This window comes from Manis pentadactyla, chromosome 2 (genome assembly GCF_030020395.1).
Source record: "Manis pentadactyla isolate mManPen7 chromosome 2, mManPen7.hap1, whole genome shotgun sequence".
Lineage (NCBI taxonomy): Eukaryota > Metazoa > Chordata > Mammalia > Pholidota > Manidae > Manis > Manis pentadactyla.
Genome location: NC_080020.1, coordinates 80,976,390 through 80,992,143, shown reverse-complemented (window position 1 = coordinate 80,992,143; position 15,754 = coordinate 80,976,390). Strand labels below are relative to the sequence as shown.

At 42.2% G+C, this 15,754-nt stretch overlaps 1 protein-coding gene across 2 annotated transcripts in view; it reads right to left on the bottom strand.

Moving 5' to 3' along the window:
• The window catches only part of LHFPL2 (LHFPL tetraspan subfamily member 2), a 36,240-nt gene that overhangs the window by 4,560 nt on the left and 15,926 nt on the right, over positions 1-15,754 (bottom strand). Inside the window, exon 2 of one of the 2 annotated variants that reach the window (XM_057494073.1) lies at positions 2,307-2,781. The exons of the other annotated variant lie outside the window; for it this stretch is intronic. Coding sequence (XP_057350056.1) covers positions 2,657-2,781 — 125 coding nt within the window. The 3' untranslated portion in view covers positions 2,307-2,656. Of the gene's footprint in view, positions 1-2,306; positions 2,782-15,754 lie in introns of those variants that run through there. 2 annotated transcript variants of the gene reach the window in all.

The window sequence follows — 15,754 nt, the reverse complement described above, 5'->3', positions numbered from 1 at the left end:
GGCAGAGGTCAGCAAACTAAGCCCCACAGGTCAGGCATGGCCTTGTTTTTGTAAATAAGGTTCTGCTGGATTGTGGCTCTGCCCATTCATGTATGGACTACCTCTGGCTATTTCTGTGCTGGACCAGCAGTGGAAGTAGCTGCTGAAGACCCTATGGACTGCAAAATACAAGATATATACTATCTGGCATTTTGCAGAAAAAGTTTGCCACCCCCTGGTGTAAGGGACTTCACACAGATCCATGGTTAAATGCAACAGATCTGATCTTAACTTGAATGTCAGTACTTTAAGTAGGCCCGTGAGGAGTCTGTTTGCTGGCATCCACCAACCACATACTGGCCCAGAGATTTCTGTATTTATATACATTTAGAAACAGATTATAAGTTGCATAAGAATTTTCTGTCTGAACACTTTTAAGTGGATTCAGCCATGAGCAGACACTAATCTCTGCTTCTGTTTTGCTCACCCCACCACCCTGTCATTCTAAATATCCACTTTCCTACTTCTTTTGATCTCACCATGTAACTGAGTTACTTTTCCTGCCAGCACTGGTTGATTAGAAGCTCTCCAGCGCCAGGACTAAGGAGGGAGTCACTTTCTGGTGTCTGCCCTATGCTTGTGGGAAGGAGCCTTTCCCCAGTCCTGGCCCCTACTCACACACGGCAGAAGGAGATATATAAGTCCAGAAGCTGAAATGGCAAAGGCAACTGTGGGCGCCAAAACTTTCTTGGTAGAAAGAATGCTGCAAGAGGGTGGCTTTATTCTGTGTGGCAGGAACAAACAATTTTCCCTGAAAAATGATGCCTACCTGACCAATTGCTGATTTGTAACCAAAATAACCTGTGTTTTAGATACCTTGGAATAGCAGTATTATCCTTGTAATTTAATCTTAGCTCTAAATTCTCTTTTCCTACATTTGCTGAAATTCTCTGGGTTTATCAAACCAAAGCTTCCAAGCCATTTACAGCAACTTCCCCACAAAACAAGCATGATGAATATGTGCTACTATGTGGTTTGAAGGAAGGTCAGGGACAGTGTTTCAAACCACAGATCACAAAGTTCATAGAGCTGTCTTCAGCCTGTGATGGCATCTTCTTGCCAGACCTTGCAGTCTGTGCTGGCATGGGTTTTTGGGTCTGACTGTCCCTACTTCTGAAATTAATCCTGTTGTTCTACTCTGAATGCCTCAGGGAACTTTCTAGCAAGGGTGGAATTGAGGGAATCTGTTTACCTGCTGTCTGAGGAAGGGTGATTCATCAAAGTAGTCTTACTAACCTTGTAACCCTCTACTCTCCAGAGGTCAGAGTACTGGGAGCATGGAGCTAAAACCTTCAAGGTTAAGGCAGCCAGTGGAGAATGGGTTGGTACTCTGGACTATGCAAGGTCCTGAGCCAGCAATCTTGGTTTTGGTGTCAATTCAAAGGCTAGAAGTCACATAGCAGAAAACCCCTATAGTTAGTATGAAGCTAGAACCCAAACTAGCAAGATAAGGGATCGCACAAAGGCTCACTAAATTAAGAGTTGGGTCAGTTTGTAGTTAAAAGCTCTAAGTTTGGAGTAAGTTAGAGATTTGAATCCCAGCTCTGCCATCAGTGAGCTGGGTGACCTTAGAAAAGTCTCTTGAACTGTCTGATTCCTCACCTATAAAATGGGCTAATTCTTAATTCATAAGGTAGTCGTGAGTATTGAAGTCTGTAAAGAGAACTTTCTCTGTCCACAGCAATAACAACAAAGAAGCAGATAGACTAGCACCTGGCTCTAGATTAAAGCCTTTGAAGAGTAAACTAGCTGCACAGATCTTACTAGGCTGGGAGACCTAAAATTACTGAGCAGGCCTGTAATAAATTCCTACCTTATTACCTGGAAAACCTCACCCAAGGTACATGGAGCTTCAGTAGTTTCCCCCTTTGGGTCCTACAGTACCACCCTGGAAACCATGAGGCACCATGGCTTGATATTACAAGAACCCGCAGGTACTGTGGCCTGCAGCCTCTGTGGTCAGGCTGTAGTGTGGGCCCTAGGAGGGTCTCATTGGCTGCTCTTCCCTTTAAAAGACCAGAATATTCACATTTGGATTGTGGCTCCAATTAAATATTGCACACATCATTTGTATTATGTGGCTTACAAAAAGCCCATCAAGTAAAATTAGTGCATTTTAACATGGGGACTGAAGACAGAAAGCATGGAGTTTGCTGTCACATAGCAGCTCTGCTGCTCTGTGCAGGGCTTTAGCTGGTTGTAGGACACACAAAATACCCGAGTTCAGCTGTATCATATACTTCTGGGAAGTAGGCAGTGTTAAATAATGTAGCCCTCATTTTAATAAAAGACCCCTCTCACAGCACAGTCAGGAGCATTCACTCCAGTACCACTTAGTTCTCTCAGCATATACCTTTCTGAGATAAGGCTCCTGAGGTGTCCTCAGGCCATCTTGAAATCTTGTGGCTGCTACTGGCCAATTAGTGAATAAGAATAGCAGGGAGACAGCCTATATGGGTGCCAGGCTTATGAGCTTATCCAAAGCCTCAGCTTGAACAGAAGCCCACAGGAGGTCTACATGGGAGGGTAATAAGAAGTGGGCTGTGGTATGTGATGTATGCCAAAACCACAGGCTCCCAACTCGGGCAGCCAAACGGGAGAGGCCTTACCTGAACTGTCAGAGGGCCAGAGGGAGGGAGAGGCCATGTCTACCCGCCCTGGCTGGTGGACCTCTCTCCCAGCACTCATCAGAGTTGTCATTAGCATGGTTGCTGCCATGAAAATGCAAAGACCTATGTCTGACTGAGAGAAATAAAATGGTCTTCAGGTAAGCAAAAACAAAACAAAACAAAAGAATCACCACATTTGTCATCTTTCTGAGTATTTAGAAAAAGGCTCTCTACCAAAGGAACTTCAGGAAGTTTAGAAAGGTGGCCCTCTCAGGGGATACCATACTCAATCCTCACTGCATAAGGTCCTGACTCTCTAGTGGTCTTGGGGCCCAGTGCAGCTTCTGAGCAGCCATTGCAGGACCTAACAAGCATTCCTTAATCATGAACATCAGCCCAACAGATTCTTTTTGCTTCCTAGTAAAATAACTAGAAAAAGCTCATAAAGTTCTCCCTTCTTTCAGTATAAAATCCAGCCTTTTCTCCCTGGCCTTCAAGGCCCTATTACCTTTCTGAACTCCCCTCTGCCCTTCTGAGCCTTGAACTTTCTGCTCCAGCCCATGGTAGTCATCTGGCTCTTTTTCCAAGTAGCTTCCAGGCCATGTTTAGATGCCGCCTTCTTGGTGTAGTCTTCTGTTCCTTTCTACTTAAATTTCAACCACCAACCTGTCACCTACTTGCTGTGACCCCTCCTTTATTAGTTCTCCTTAGCACTTAATACTAACATAGAATATATCTGAGTCATAGGAAACTGTCAATAATTATTTTTTACCTGAAAAAATGGCCATTTCATGTAGTTCAACCTAATATTTTATGTAGTTATTTTGATTGTTATCCATCTCAATTCTAGACCTCAAGCTCCATGAGGGATGGATTTTTGTATACCTGGCTTACTATTATAAAGCCAGTGCTCAAAAGAGTACCTAGCACACAGTGGGCAATTAGTAAATTTCTAAATCTGGGGAAACAGTAAAATAACTGACAAGTCCTAATCAGTAAGAATGAAATGTGTCAGCAGGAGAGGAAATGGAGATTCTCAGTTGGCTGGTTTATCCTAGAACACTGCCTGCCCTGTTCTAGGCCTGCAAATCCCAGAGTTTAGAAGCAAACTTGTGCTCCGAATTCCCAATGGTCTGCATGACACCAACTAATGAGACAGAATTAAAGCCCATGACTTCTTAAAGGGGTGTGTGTGACATGCAGGCGTGAGACTGCAGGCCGGCACACTGGGTCTGTGGCAGACCCAGCGCGGGTTTCCTGGCCCTTAGTTTGGGGTGTGCCCAGTGATGATCTGCTTTGGTTGTGGGTTATGGCCAGAGGTCAAATAGAAGGTGAGGTATGTTCTGGATGGAGTTTCACTTAAGAGCCGAGCCAGAAAATGGTGTGATCTTCTACAGCTATTAAAAAGCAGTTCCTGAAGTTAGGTCAACCTGTAGTCCTCCATGCAGCCTTTCTGTCACCTTGTTTTAATGCATCATTGTTCAGGGGTGTATGTGTGTGTTTTGTGGAGGGTAAAAGAGAAAGTAAGGGATTGGACAGTGGATTTGCTTTTCTTCTGATTGGCATATCTTCCCGATGCCTGGCTGAGCAGTGGCAGGCCCCGCTGGGAGGAGGAAGAGAAGCAGGGAGAATGATACTGGCCAGCAACCAAAGAAAAAAAAGAGCTACCCCCAAAGAAACCCACAAGTAACTCAGAGGCTGGTAACTTTTACTATGGTTCAGCCTGACAGGATGGTACCTAAGCAGGTACCATTTTCCACAACCTTGAAAGACTTCCTCATCGTTATGTCCTAACAGCCTCCCAGGTGGTTGTATCAAGAGGAGAAGATGCCAGCATCTATCCACCATAGGATCACCTCGGGGATGACTCAGCCTTTTCTGGGGAAGAAAAAAATTAATGAACTGATGGTTGGTTACTTGAACTTCCCTATGGATGCCAACACCTGCTGGAAACGACCTGGATGTCACTGAGGCCCACTATATGGCACCGCTGTCACCTCCAGCTGGATACAGTTAGGACAGTGCAGTGCCCACCATGCTCCTCTGCTATTTTAGGCAATGCTTCCCCTACTTGGAAGGAGCTCTCAGACCCAGCCCTGGATTCCCAGCAGCTCTGTCTTGCTGCACAGGAATTTTCAGAGTCTCTATGGGCAATCAAAACATGCGGTTTGGGTTTAACTCAAATAATTAGACTCCGTGAGCTCCTAGAGGGTAGGAGCTGTTTGTCATCACTGTATTTCCAGTGCTGGAAATTTAGAAGGTGCTAAAAAAAAAAAAAAAAGTGAAACACACCAAGAAAAGTCACAATGCTCCTGCTTTCTGATCAACACTCGGCACTGACTATGATTGGGCCAGCCACAAAATTATACGTCCTGGGTAATTTCTTTGCTACTGCCCTAGAACCAAATAATATGATACCAAATATAAGTTCTAATCAAATCCTTCAGGTGGAAAGGAAAACATCTCCTTAATCCTGCCAAGCCCACAGTCCTGGTAAGACTGGGAGTTGCTGAATATAATAAACAGTATTTTACTTGGTCTAAAGATGACCACCGCAAGCTTGAGGAGTCTGGGATGCAAGAACAGGGGAGCCAAGTCTGAACCACAGCTCTTCAGTCTGAGATGGAAATGAGGAAAGGCTCCAAGTGCCAGGCATTATTCTCAGCCTTGAGGATATCCACGCCTGTTTCAGTCTTTCCCTGGCCATTTGAGCCTCCTTCCCTCCAGAGCAGTCACACAAGGGCAACACTCTTCCACCACCTACTGGCCAAGGGAAGGGACCTGAGGCGGGTGGTCCCTGAGCCTCTGTACGGATGAAGATCATTTCTCCTGGCCTGAGAAGTGTGAGAATTAAAGACTGGCTGCTGTACAGAGTAATAAGCCAGTCCCTAAGCATCACACTCTGACTTCTTCTGACAGGCTTCCAGACAGAAGAGTTAAAGACCGACTAGACCTCAGTTTAAAAAGAAATATTCTAAGGACAAGTGAAAAGGCGGCGATCTGTTACTGCTAATGGCAGCCTGTGGAGAAGCGCCCAGGAGAGGCATGTGACACTTAGCCTCCACTGGGTCACGACTGAGCGGCTCATCCTGAGCGCTATGAAATTTCCTGATGTCTCAGGGGAGTGAGTTCACAGCAGACAGTTGATAGCAGGCTTGGTATCTTTTGCTATATCTCATTTCCAACTAGTAATTCTGAGGTGTACCCACTGCGTGCACACTGTGTGCCTGTCCTGGTCTCAGGCACAGAGTGAGTGCCCACAGCAGGGCAGAGGAGTGGGGTGGTGTAGGCTTCCTGGCTTTAAACACCTCCAGGTGAGTGATTGGTCACTCTGCATACATCACCATTCCCTGAACAAGGGGCTCTTACTGCTGGCTCCTTGGGTGCTTACGTGCCTGGAAATATCCCCATACCTCCTAGTTCAGATGTCACCCCATGTGGAACATTTGTCACCACAGCCAGGATGTTATTCCCTGAGCGCTCCTACTGACCTGTACACATCCCTCTTAAGCTCTTTATCACATTATTCCTTTTGTATATTCAACAATTACTCACTGAGTTACCTGCCAAGTGCCAGGCATTATTCTCAGCCTTGAGGATATAGCAGTCCCCTAGCAGGACTCTGGGCCCCTTGAGGGAAGAAAAGCTTTATTTCTCTTGTTATAAATCCCGATGTTGGGTTAGCATTTACCATAAACTTATGGCTGTGTCACAGTTAACCTTGGGTAACAAAGATCAAGAGTTCAACATATTTCTGCCTTAGAAACATTGACTCATTTAGGAACACAACAGGAGACAGTCTGTAAGACATCCATTTCCCTTTCAACATATCTCTGAAAAAACTTGCTCCATGTTGTTTATCACTAGCCAGTCTGCCTGTGATTTAAAGTCTGCTTAGCCTGAGCTCCAGGCTTTGTTGACCCAGCTTCATCATCTCAGCATAATGCCAGGAGGCATTCCCCTGGCCCCTCACCTGCTTATCCCAGCATCTAACAGGAAACAAGACAATGATGGGCTTCCTATATCCCATCCCCATTCTGGGACACAGCCTCAATCAGCAAGTTCAAAAGTATTGACTGTGCTGGATTAAAGGAAAACTAGGACAGTCCTTTTCACGTCAATTTTAGATGCTATCCTTCCCTACCTTTCCAATCTCTCAACATCATTGCCCCAGGCTCAGTCCTTTGTCCTCTTCTTTACACCCTCCACATTGATCACAGCTTAAAATAACTACCTCTAGGCTGGCATCTCCTGGATTTTGACTTCCCACTTTAATCTCCCGATTTGCATATTTGCATAACATCCAACTCACTACTTGACTTCCATATCTAACAAGATACTTGACAATTCTGTCCAAACCTAATCCACTTCAGAAGCTGATCTTCACCCTGTGGACCTCATTTCAGCAAATAGGAGTTCAATTCTTATACCTACTCAGGTCAGCACCCTTAGGAATCATTTTTGCCTCCCCTCTCTCTTAGAGTTCACATTATTTTATCAGCAAAGCCTGTTGGCCTTCATTCTAGCTGTCCCCTTTGCCTGGAAAGCTTTCTCCTGATTCCTGTATGGCGAATTCCTTTATCTATAAGTCTCAGGTTCAATCTCTTTTCCTTAAGATGTACTACTCTGCCTACCCCGTTTTATGTTGCAGTGTCCCCCCTCACCTACCACAGCATTCCCAACCTCTCTTCCCCTGGCTAAGCCTTTTTTCCTGTCATAGTACCCATCACCTTTTAACATACCATAAAATTTACTTTTTGGTTTACTGTCTGCCTCCATCAGCTTGAATGTAGAATCCAGGAGGATAGAAAACTGTGCAGTTTATTTTTTATGCATCCCAATTGCCTAGAACAATATCTAACATTAATAGGTGTTCAGCAAATTATTTTTTGGATGAATGAAAATACAGAGGGCTATGATGTGAATTATGTTACACTTTTAAATGAAGCCAATGTGGGACATTCTTGCCAAGTTTTTTAAATGGTTGGAGGCAAAATTACATTCTATAACATGAATCCCAGGGATTGGCAGTTTGGGCTAAGACAACACCAGCCATACTTAACTAATGAAACACATATGGAGTCCAAACCATGGAACTGGCCTTTTACTTGACTGCAAGCACTGGAAACTTCCCTTCTGGCTACAGAAAATGGATGTTTGCTGGGAGCTCACATAGGAAAAAAGTAGTAAGCCAATAAAGTTTTCAGGTATCTAGAGATCAGCCCTAGCTCAGCGCTGAAACTGAAATTGTTTCCAACTATACCTGCCTACAATAAGGCCAGCTTAAGGTAGGCCGTGGCTGATTTGTTTGTGGGGACTGCCCAGGACACCAGTTGGAGAGCAAAGGCAGTGCTGGAATAAACCTGAAGGAGCTCAGGAGGATGACAGCTGACAGAAGGAAGGAGGGTACTAGGGACATGAAGGAGGAGGAGGTGGACCATGGCTGTGTGTAGAAGAGGTAATGGTGGTATCTAGAAGCAGCATACGCCTAGAAAATGGAAAGACTAAAAGGAGGGGCCAGCAATGAAGGCAGAGAAAGTAGGACTGCTCTACAGCCCAGGAAAATACCCATTCCTATCAGCAGTCCTAAAGGGCAATGTCAAGGATTGACCTCTGGGAGTGAGGGGTTTGGTGGAAATGGGGGGGAGCAGGGGAGGAGAGGCTGGTTCTCTGCTTCCAGTGGAGGAGTATTATGTTTAGTTTTTTAAGTCTGGGACTATCAGTGGTAACAACAGTTGATGTACAGAATGAAGTACAGCTCTCCTATGCAGACTAGTTAACATTTATTTGTGTGCTTACCTTTCTTTTCTGTCTAAACGTTTCTCTTTCCCCAAGTCACCTTCCCTGCTGACAGCTGGCAGTCATTTTGGCCATCCCCTACTAGCTATATGAGGTCAACTGATGTTAGGTGGGGACATGTTCTTTCACAGTACCCCAAGGCAAAATTGCTACATTAGTAAAGCTGTGCTTTGAGGAAGGCTCTCCGTATCAGACCACATCCAGTTCCCCATCCACTGCATTGACCATCGAGCTATTCCTGTCCCACCATATGGTATCAGCTTGCGTGCTTCTCATGCACAGGGACTTTGAAGACACTCTGTACTGATCATTCTCAGGTACCAAGACAAGGCTAAGCTAGGTGCCCTACATTCTGTTTTAAGAAGAGATGAAACTTAGAATTTCATAAAAAGTTTAAGTAAAGATTACAAGTAAATGGTTAGCCAACTATCTGGAAAACTATCCAGAACAATGACAGTAAAAAATAAAAGCCTTACTGTGACATAATGTGCATTTGTCCCAGAATAAAACAGCATTGGTCCCAAGGCATCAAAGAATGTATTTTTGGCTTAAATGAACTCCCATTCAATTGTAAACTTGCTGACAGTGGTAACGAGCATGTTTCCCATTCCCTGGTTTCTATGTTTCCATCTCCTTTCCAAATCCACACTCAGTTCCTGTGACATAGTCCTCTACACATACTGTGTTGACCAACTTCACATGTCACTTCTGATCCCATTTCCTTTCTCATCTTCATATCTTCAAAAAACCTTTTGGAAAGGTCTTCCATGTAAAAATGGTATATCCTAAATAAAAATTACATGGAATTGAACCTATAAACAACCTCTCCCAATTTTATACATTCACAGCAAATACTTTAACTAAAGCTCGAAGTTTGTACAGGTGATTAGAAGCCTTTAATGATCATAATGATCACTGTTCTAAAACAATGGCTGCGGTTAATGTTAATTGAACACCGCAATGTGCCAGGCACTGGCTAAGCACTTTAAATGTAATTCATTTATTCCATATAACAATCTTAGGAGGTTAGTACTATTAATCTTATTTGACAGATGAATAAACAGGCACAAAGGGATTAAATAAGGTTACACAGTTAATCAGCGGTGGAGCTGAGACTCAAATGCAAGCAATACCGCTCTAGAGTCCACTCCCGAGCCATCATGCTAGACTGCTGCTTTACTGCAAGCCAGAGACTAGCTTACAAGTCAAAAGCATTTGTCCAGCTGAAGAGGGGAGATTGCTATGTCCTCAAAACTGGCTTGATTACATGTGTGAGAAGTTCGCCAGCAGATGAAGAACAGTTATCAAGTGAGAGAACCACAGGAGTGCTGTGAGGGGATGACAGGGAGGGGAAGGCTGCACCAAAATCAAGGGTAACCTATTGTCAGGCAGGGTGAGTTGCTAACCCTACAGCCAGACAACAGTAAGATAAAGACATTCCTACCACACATTCTCTCCCATTACAATCCTAATGTTACCAGCCTTCTACAGCAATATAGATGCCACTTTGGAATGGCTGCCCTTGGCCAAAGAAACTTCTAGAAAGAAAACGTAGTGAACAGGTCAGAACAATGTAAGGTTTGCTATGACATCCTCTTCTGCAGGTATGAGCATTAAACTGTAAACAAAGCACCAAATCACCAAACAGAGTAAAGAAATGTAAGCCATATAATACGCTTGCATTTTGGTCTTTGTTGTGAGATCCTGTAGCTTGGGAAACAATCTGAAATTGCACATCCACATAGAACAATAGTGCCATCCACATGGTAACATATCCTATGTTCTTTCCAGGACAGACACCTGTAGCTGATTAGATAAAATCCAGCACCAAGAGCACTCTCAGCCCCCAAACTACGTCCCTCCTCCAGCAGGTCGGGCCATTGTTTAACCATCTCACCTCCTCCAAGAAGCCTTACTTGATTCACTGAAGAGAGCTGCTGGTCCTTGTCTTTCCTTACATCCTCCTACCCCTGAATTCTTGTGCCATTACCTGTACACAGTAGGTTTGAGTTAATCTGTCTCCATGTCTCCGTGTAGGGCATGCTGCTCTCATTCCTAGGCATGTGGCTCTAATGAGATCTTGCTGACAACTGCAGACCCCAGGATGGTGGCCCCCCAGGGCTCTTCCTTCCACCCAAGGAGAGTTCTGGCCCCCGCACTTCCAACTTCAAAGCTAATTAGCCATGGAAGTCCAGCCTGCTTGACTTCTCAGGTGCCAGAACAGGCCACTGTCCTCAGCACCAAAGTGTCAGTCAGAGGTATACCTGACAAGTATGTATCAATGAAAGTAATATAAAGTATTAATTGTAACATGAATCAAGGATTTCTGTCCAAGAATTGCCACCTTTGGTTAACCTATACCTTTGAAATCACTTTGCTCATTAAGGTTTTTCAATTTTTCAACGAAAATTTATTCTATAAAGTCCAAACAGAATTTGGCTTAGTGGCTGCAGTTCTGATTTGGTTCTTAGATCCATAAATAATTTATGCTCTGTCTACAAGAGCAGAATCCCTACCAAAATTGAGACTTAGCATGTTCGCTAAATCCTTAACACTTTTCCAAATACTTAGAAATTTGCGGTTGTGCTAGTGCATATCAACCAGCAGATATGGATTATTTTTCTCAGTGAACATTCACATACTGAGCATCTATTATATGTATATCAGGCTCCATTCTGAACAGTGAAGATAGAGGCGTGAAAAAGACACAACCTGTACCCTTGCTTATAATCTAGAATAGTGATTTTAGTGGTTTCCACACTGCTGGACCCCATACACTAGTATAATAGTGAAAAAAATTATTGGTAGGTCAGTGTTTTTATTTGTTTATATAAGGACACTGAAAAGAACTATTATGTCCTCTCAATATCATTTCATAAAAGAAAGGATATATATTTTTGGCATTCTTAATGTACAATTACTTCAACAACATTACGGTTACTAGACTGCCCCTATTATCAAGTCCCCACCACATACCCAATTACTGTCACTGTCCATCAGCATAATAAGATGCTATAAAATCATTACTTGTCTTCTCTGAGTATACCGCCTTTCCCATTCCCCCCACCCCCGCTACATTATATATGCTAACTGTAAAGCCCCTTTTTCCCCCTTATCCCTCCCTTCCCACCCATCCTCCCCAGTCCCTTTCCCTTTGGTAACCGTTGGGCCATTCTTGGTTTCTGTGAGTCTGCTGCCGTTTTGTTCCTTAAGTTTTTTCTTTGTTCTTATGCTCCACAGATGAGTGAAATCACTTGATACTTGTCTTTCTATGCCTGGCTTATTTCACTGAGCATAATACCCTTTAGCCCCATCCAAGTTGTTGCAAATGGTAGGATTTGTTTTCTTTTTATGGCTGAATAATATTCCATTGTGTATATGTACCATCTTTTCTTTATCCATTCATCTATTGATGGACAGTTCAGTGGCCTCCATTTCTTGGCTATTGTAATAGTGCTGTGATAAACATAGGGGTGCATATGTTTTTTTCAAACTGGGCTCCTGCATTTTGGGTAAATTCCTCGGTCAAATGGTATTTCTATCTTTAGTTTTTTAATGAAACTCTATACTGCTTTCTGCAATGGTTGAACTAGTTTACATTCCCACCGGCAGTGAAGGAGGGTTCCCCTTTCTCCACATCCCTGCCAACATTTGTTGTTGTTTGTCTTTTGGATGTTGGTCATCCTAACTGGTTTGAGGTGATATCTCATTGTGGTTTTAATTTGCATTTCCCTGATGATTAGCGATGTGGAGCATCTTTTCATGTGTTTGTTGGCCATCTGAATTTCTTCTTTGGAGAAGTATCTGTTCAGCTCCTCTGCCCATTTTTTAATTGGATTATTTGCTTTTTGTTTGTTTGAGGAGGTGGTTTGTTTGTTTGTTAAATTATCTTTATATAATTTGGAGGTCAACCCCATATCAGATGTCATTTACTAATATATTCTCCCACACTGTACGGTGTCTTTCAGTTCTACTGATGGTGTTCTTTGCTGTACAGAAGCTTTTTAGTTGGATATAGTCACACTTGTTTGTTTTTGCTTTTGTGTCCATTGCCCGGGGAGATATGTTCATGAAGAAGTTGCTCATCTGTATGTCCAAGAGATTTTTGCCTATATTTTTTTCTAAGAGTTTTATGGTTTCATGACTTACATTCAGGTCTTTGATCCATTTTGAGTTTACTTTTGTGTATGGGGTTAGACAGTGATCCAGTTTCATTCTCTTACATGTAGCTGTCCACTTTTGCCAACACCAGCTGTTGAAGATGCTGTCATTTCCCCGTTGTATATTCATGGCTCCTTTACCGTATACTAATTGACCATATATGCTTGGGATTATATCTGGGCTCTCTATTCTGTTCCACTGGTGTGATCTGTTCTTGTGCCAATACCAAATTGTCTTGATTACTGTGTCCTTGTAGTAGAGCTTGAAGTCAGGGAGCATAATTCCCCCTGCTTTATTTTTCCTTCTCAGGATTGCATTGGCTATTCAGAATCTTTTGTTGTTCCACATGAACTTTAGAACTATTTGCTCTAGTTCACTGAAGAATGCTGTAGGTATTTTGATAGGGATTGCATTGAATCTGTAGATTGCTTTGGGCAGGATGGCCATTTTGACAATATTACTTCTTCCTAGCCAAGAGCATGGGATGAATTTCCATTTATTAGGCCTCTTTTATTTCTCTTAAGAGTGTCTTGTAGTTTTCAGGGTATAGGTCTTTCACTTCCTTGGTTAGGTTTATTCCTAGGTATTTTACTCTTTTTGATGCAATTGTGAATGGAATTGTTTTCCTGATTTCTCTTTCTGCTAGTTCACCATTAGTGTATAGCAAAGCCACAGACTTCTGTCTATTAATTTTGTATCCTGCACCTTTGATGAATTCAGATATTAGATCTAGTAGTTTTGGAGTGGATTCTTTAGGATTTTTTATGTACAATATCATGTCATCTGCAAACAGGGACAGTTTAACTTTTTCCTTGCCAATCTGGATGCCTTTTATTTCTCTGTGTTGTCTGATTGCTGTGGCTAGGACCTCCAGAACTATATTGAAAAAAAGTGGGGCGAGTGGGCATCCTTCTCTTGTTCCTGATCTTAAAGGAAAAGCTTTCAGCTTCTTACTGTTAAGTATAATATTGGCTGTGAGTTTGTCATATATGGCCTTTATTATGTTGAGGTACTGGCCCTCTATACCCATTTTGTTGAGAGTTTTTATCATGAATGGATGTTGAATTTTATAGAATGCTTTTTTGGTATCTATGGAGATGACCATGTGGTTTTTGCTCTTCTTTTTGTTGATATGGTGGATGATGTTGATAGCTTTCCTACTATTGTACCATCCTTACATCCCTGGAATAAATCTTCCTTAATCATGATGGATGATCTTTTTGATGTATTTTTGAATTCAGTTTGCTAATGTTTTGTTGAATATTTTTGCATCTATGTTCTTCAGGGGTATTGGTCTGTAAGTTTCTTTTTTTGTGGTGTCTTTGCCTGGTTTTAGTATTAGAATGATGCTGGCCTCATAGAATGAGTTGGGAGTATTCTCTCCTCTTCTACTTTTTGGAAAACTTTGAGGAGGATGGGTATTAGGTCTTCAGTAAATGTTTGATAAAATTTAGCAGTGAAACCATCTGGTGGAGGCATTTTGTTCTGAGGCAGTTTCTTGGTTACCAATTCAATTTCTTTGCTGGTAACTGGTCTATTCAGTATTCAGATTTTGTTTCTTCCTGGGTCAGCTTTGGAAGGTTGTATTTTTCTAGAAAGTTGTCCATTTCTTCTAGATTATCCAGTTTGTTAGTGTATAGTTTTTCATAGTATTCTCTCATAATTCTTTGTGTTTCTGTTGTGTCTGTAGTGATTTTTCCTTTCTCATTTCTGATTCTGTTGATGTGTGTAGACTCTCTTTTTTCCTTGATAAGTCTGGCTAGGGGTTTCTCTATTTTGTTTATTCTCTTGAACAACCATCTCCTGCTTTCATCAATTCTTTCTATTGTTTTATTCTTCTCAATTTTATTTATTTCTGCTTTAGTCTTTATTATGTCCCTCCTTCTACTGACTTTGGGCCTCATTTGTTTTTCCTTTTCTAGTTTCATCAATTGTGAGTCTAGACTGTTCATTTGGGATTATTCTTCTTTCTTGAGGTAGGCCTGTATTGCAATATATTTCCCTCTCAGCACAGCCTTCACTGCACTCCACAGATTTTGCAGTGTTGAATTATTGTTGTCATTTGTCTCCATATATTGCTTGATCTCTGATTTTATTTGGTCATTGATCCATTGATTATTTAGGAGCATGTTATTAAGCTTCCATGTGTTTGTGGGCTTTTACATTTTCTTTGTGTAATTTATTTCTAGTTTCATACATTTGTGATCTGAGAAGCTGGCTGGCACAATTTCAATCTTTTTGAATTTACTGAAGTTCTTTTTTTTTAAAATTTTATTTTGGTATCATAAATCTACAATTACATGAAGGATATTATGTTTACTAGGCTCCCCCCTTCACCAAGTCCCCCCCACATCCCCGTTCACAGTCACTGTCCATCAACATAGTAAGATGCTATAAAATCACTACTTGTCTTCTCTGTGTTGCACAGCCCTCCCCGTGCCCCCCCACACACTATACATGCTAACTGTAATGCCCCCTTTCTTTTTATCCCATCCTTATCCCTCCCTTCCCTCCCATCCTCCCCAGTCCTTTTCCCTTTGGTAACTATAAGTCCATTCTTGGGTTCTGTGCTTCTGCTGCTGTTTTGTTCCTTCAGTTTTTGCTTTGTTGTTATACTCCACATATGAGTGAAATCATTTGGTACTTGTCTTTCTCCACCTGGCTTATTTCACTGAGCATAATACCCTCTAGCTCCATCCATGTTGTTGCAAATGGTAGGATTTGTTTTTTTCTTAAGGCTGAGTAATATTTCATTGTGTATATGTACCACATCTTCTTTATCCATTCATCTACTGATGGACATTTAGGTTGCTTCCATATCTTGGCTATTGTAAATAGTGCAGCAATAAACATAGGGGTGCATCTGTCTCTTTCAAACTGGAGTGCTGCATTCTTAGGGTAAATTCCTAGAAGTGGAATTCCTGGGTCAAATGGTATTTCTATTTTGAGCATTTTGAGGAACCTCCATACTGCTTTCCACAATGGTTGAACTAATTTACATTCCCACCAGCAGTGTAGGAGGATTCCCCTTTCTCCACAACCTCGCCAACATTTGTTGTTGTTTGTTTTTTGGATGGTAGCCATCCTTACTGGTGTGAGATGATATCTCATTGTGGTTTTAATTTGCATTTCTCTGATGACAAGCG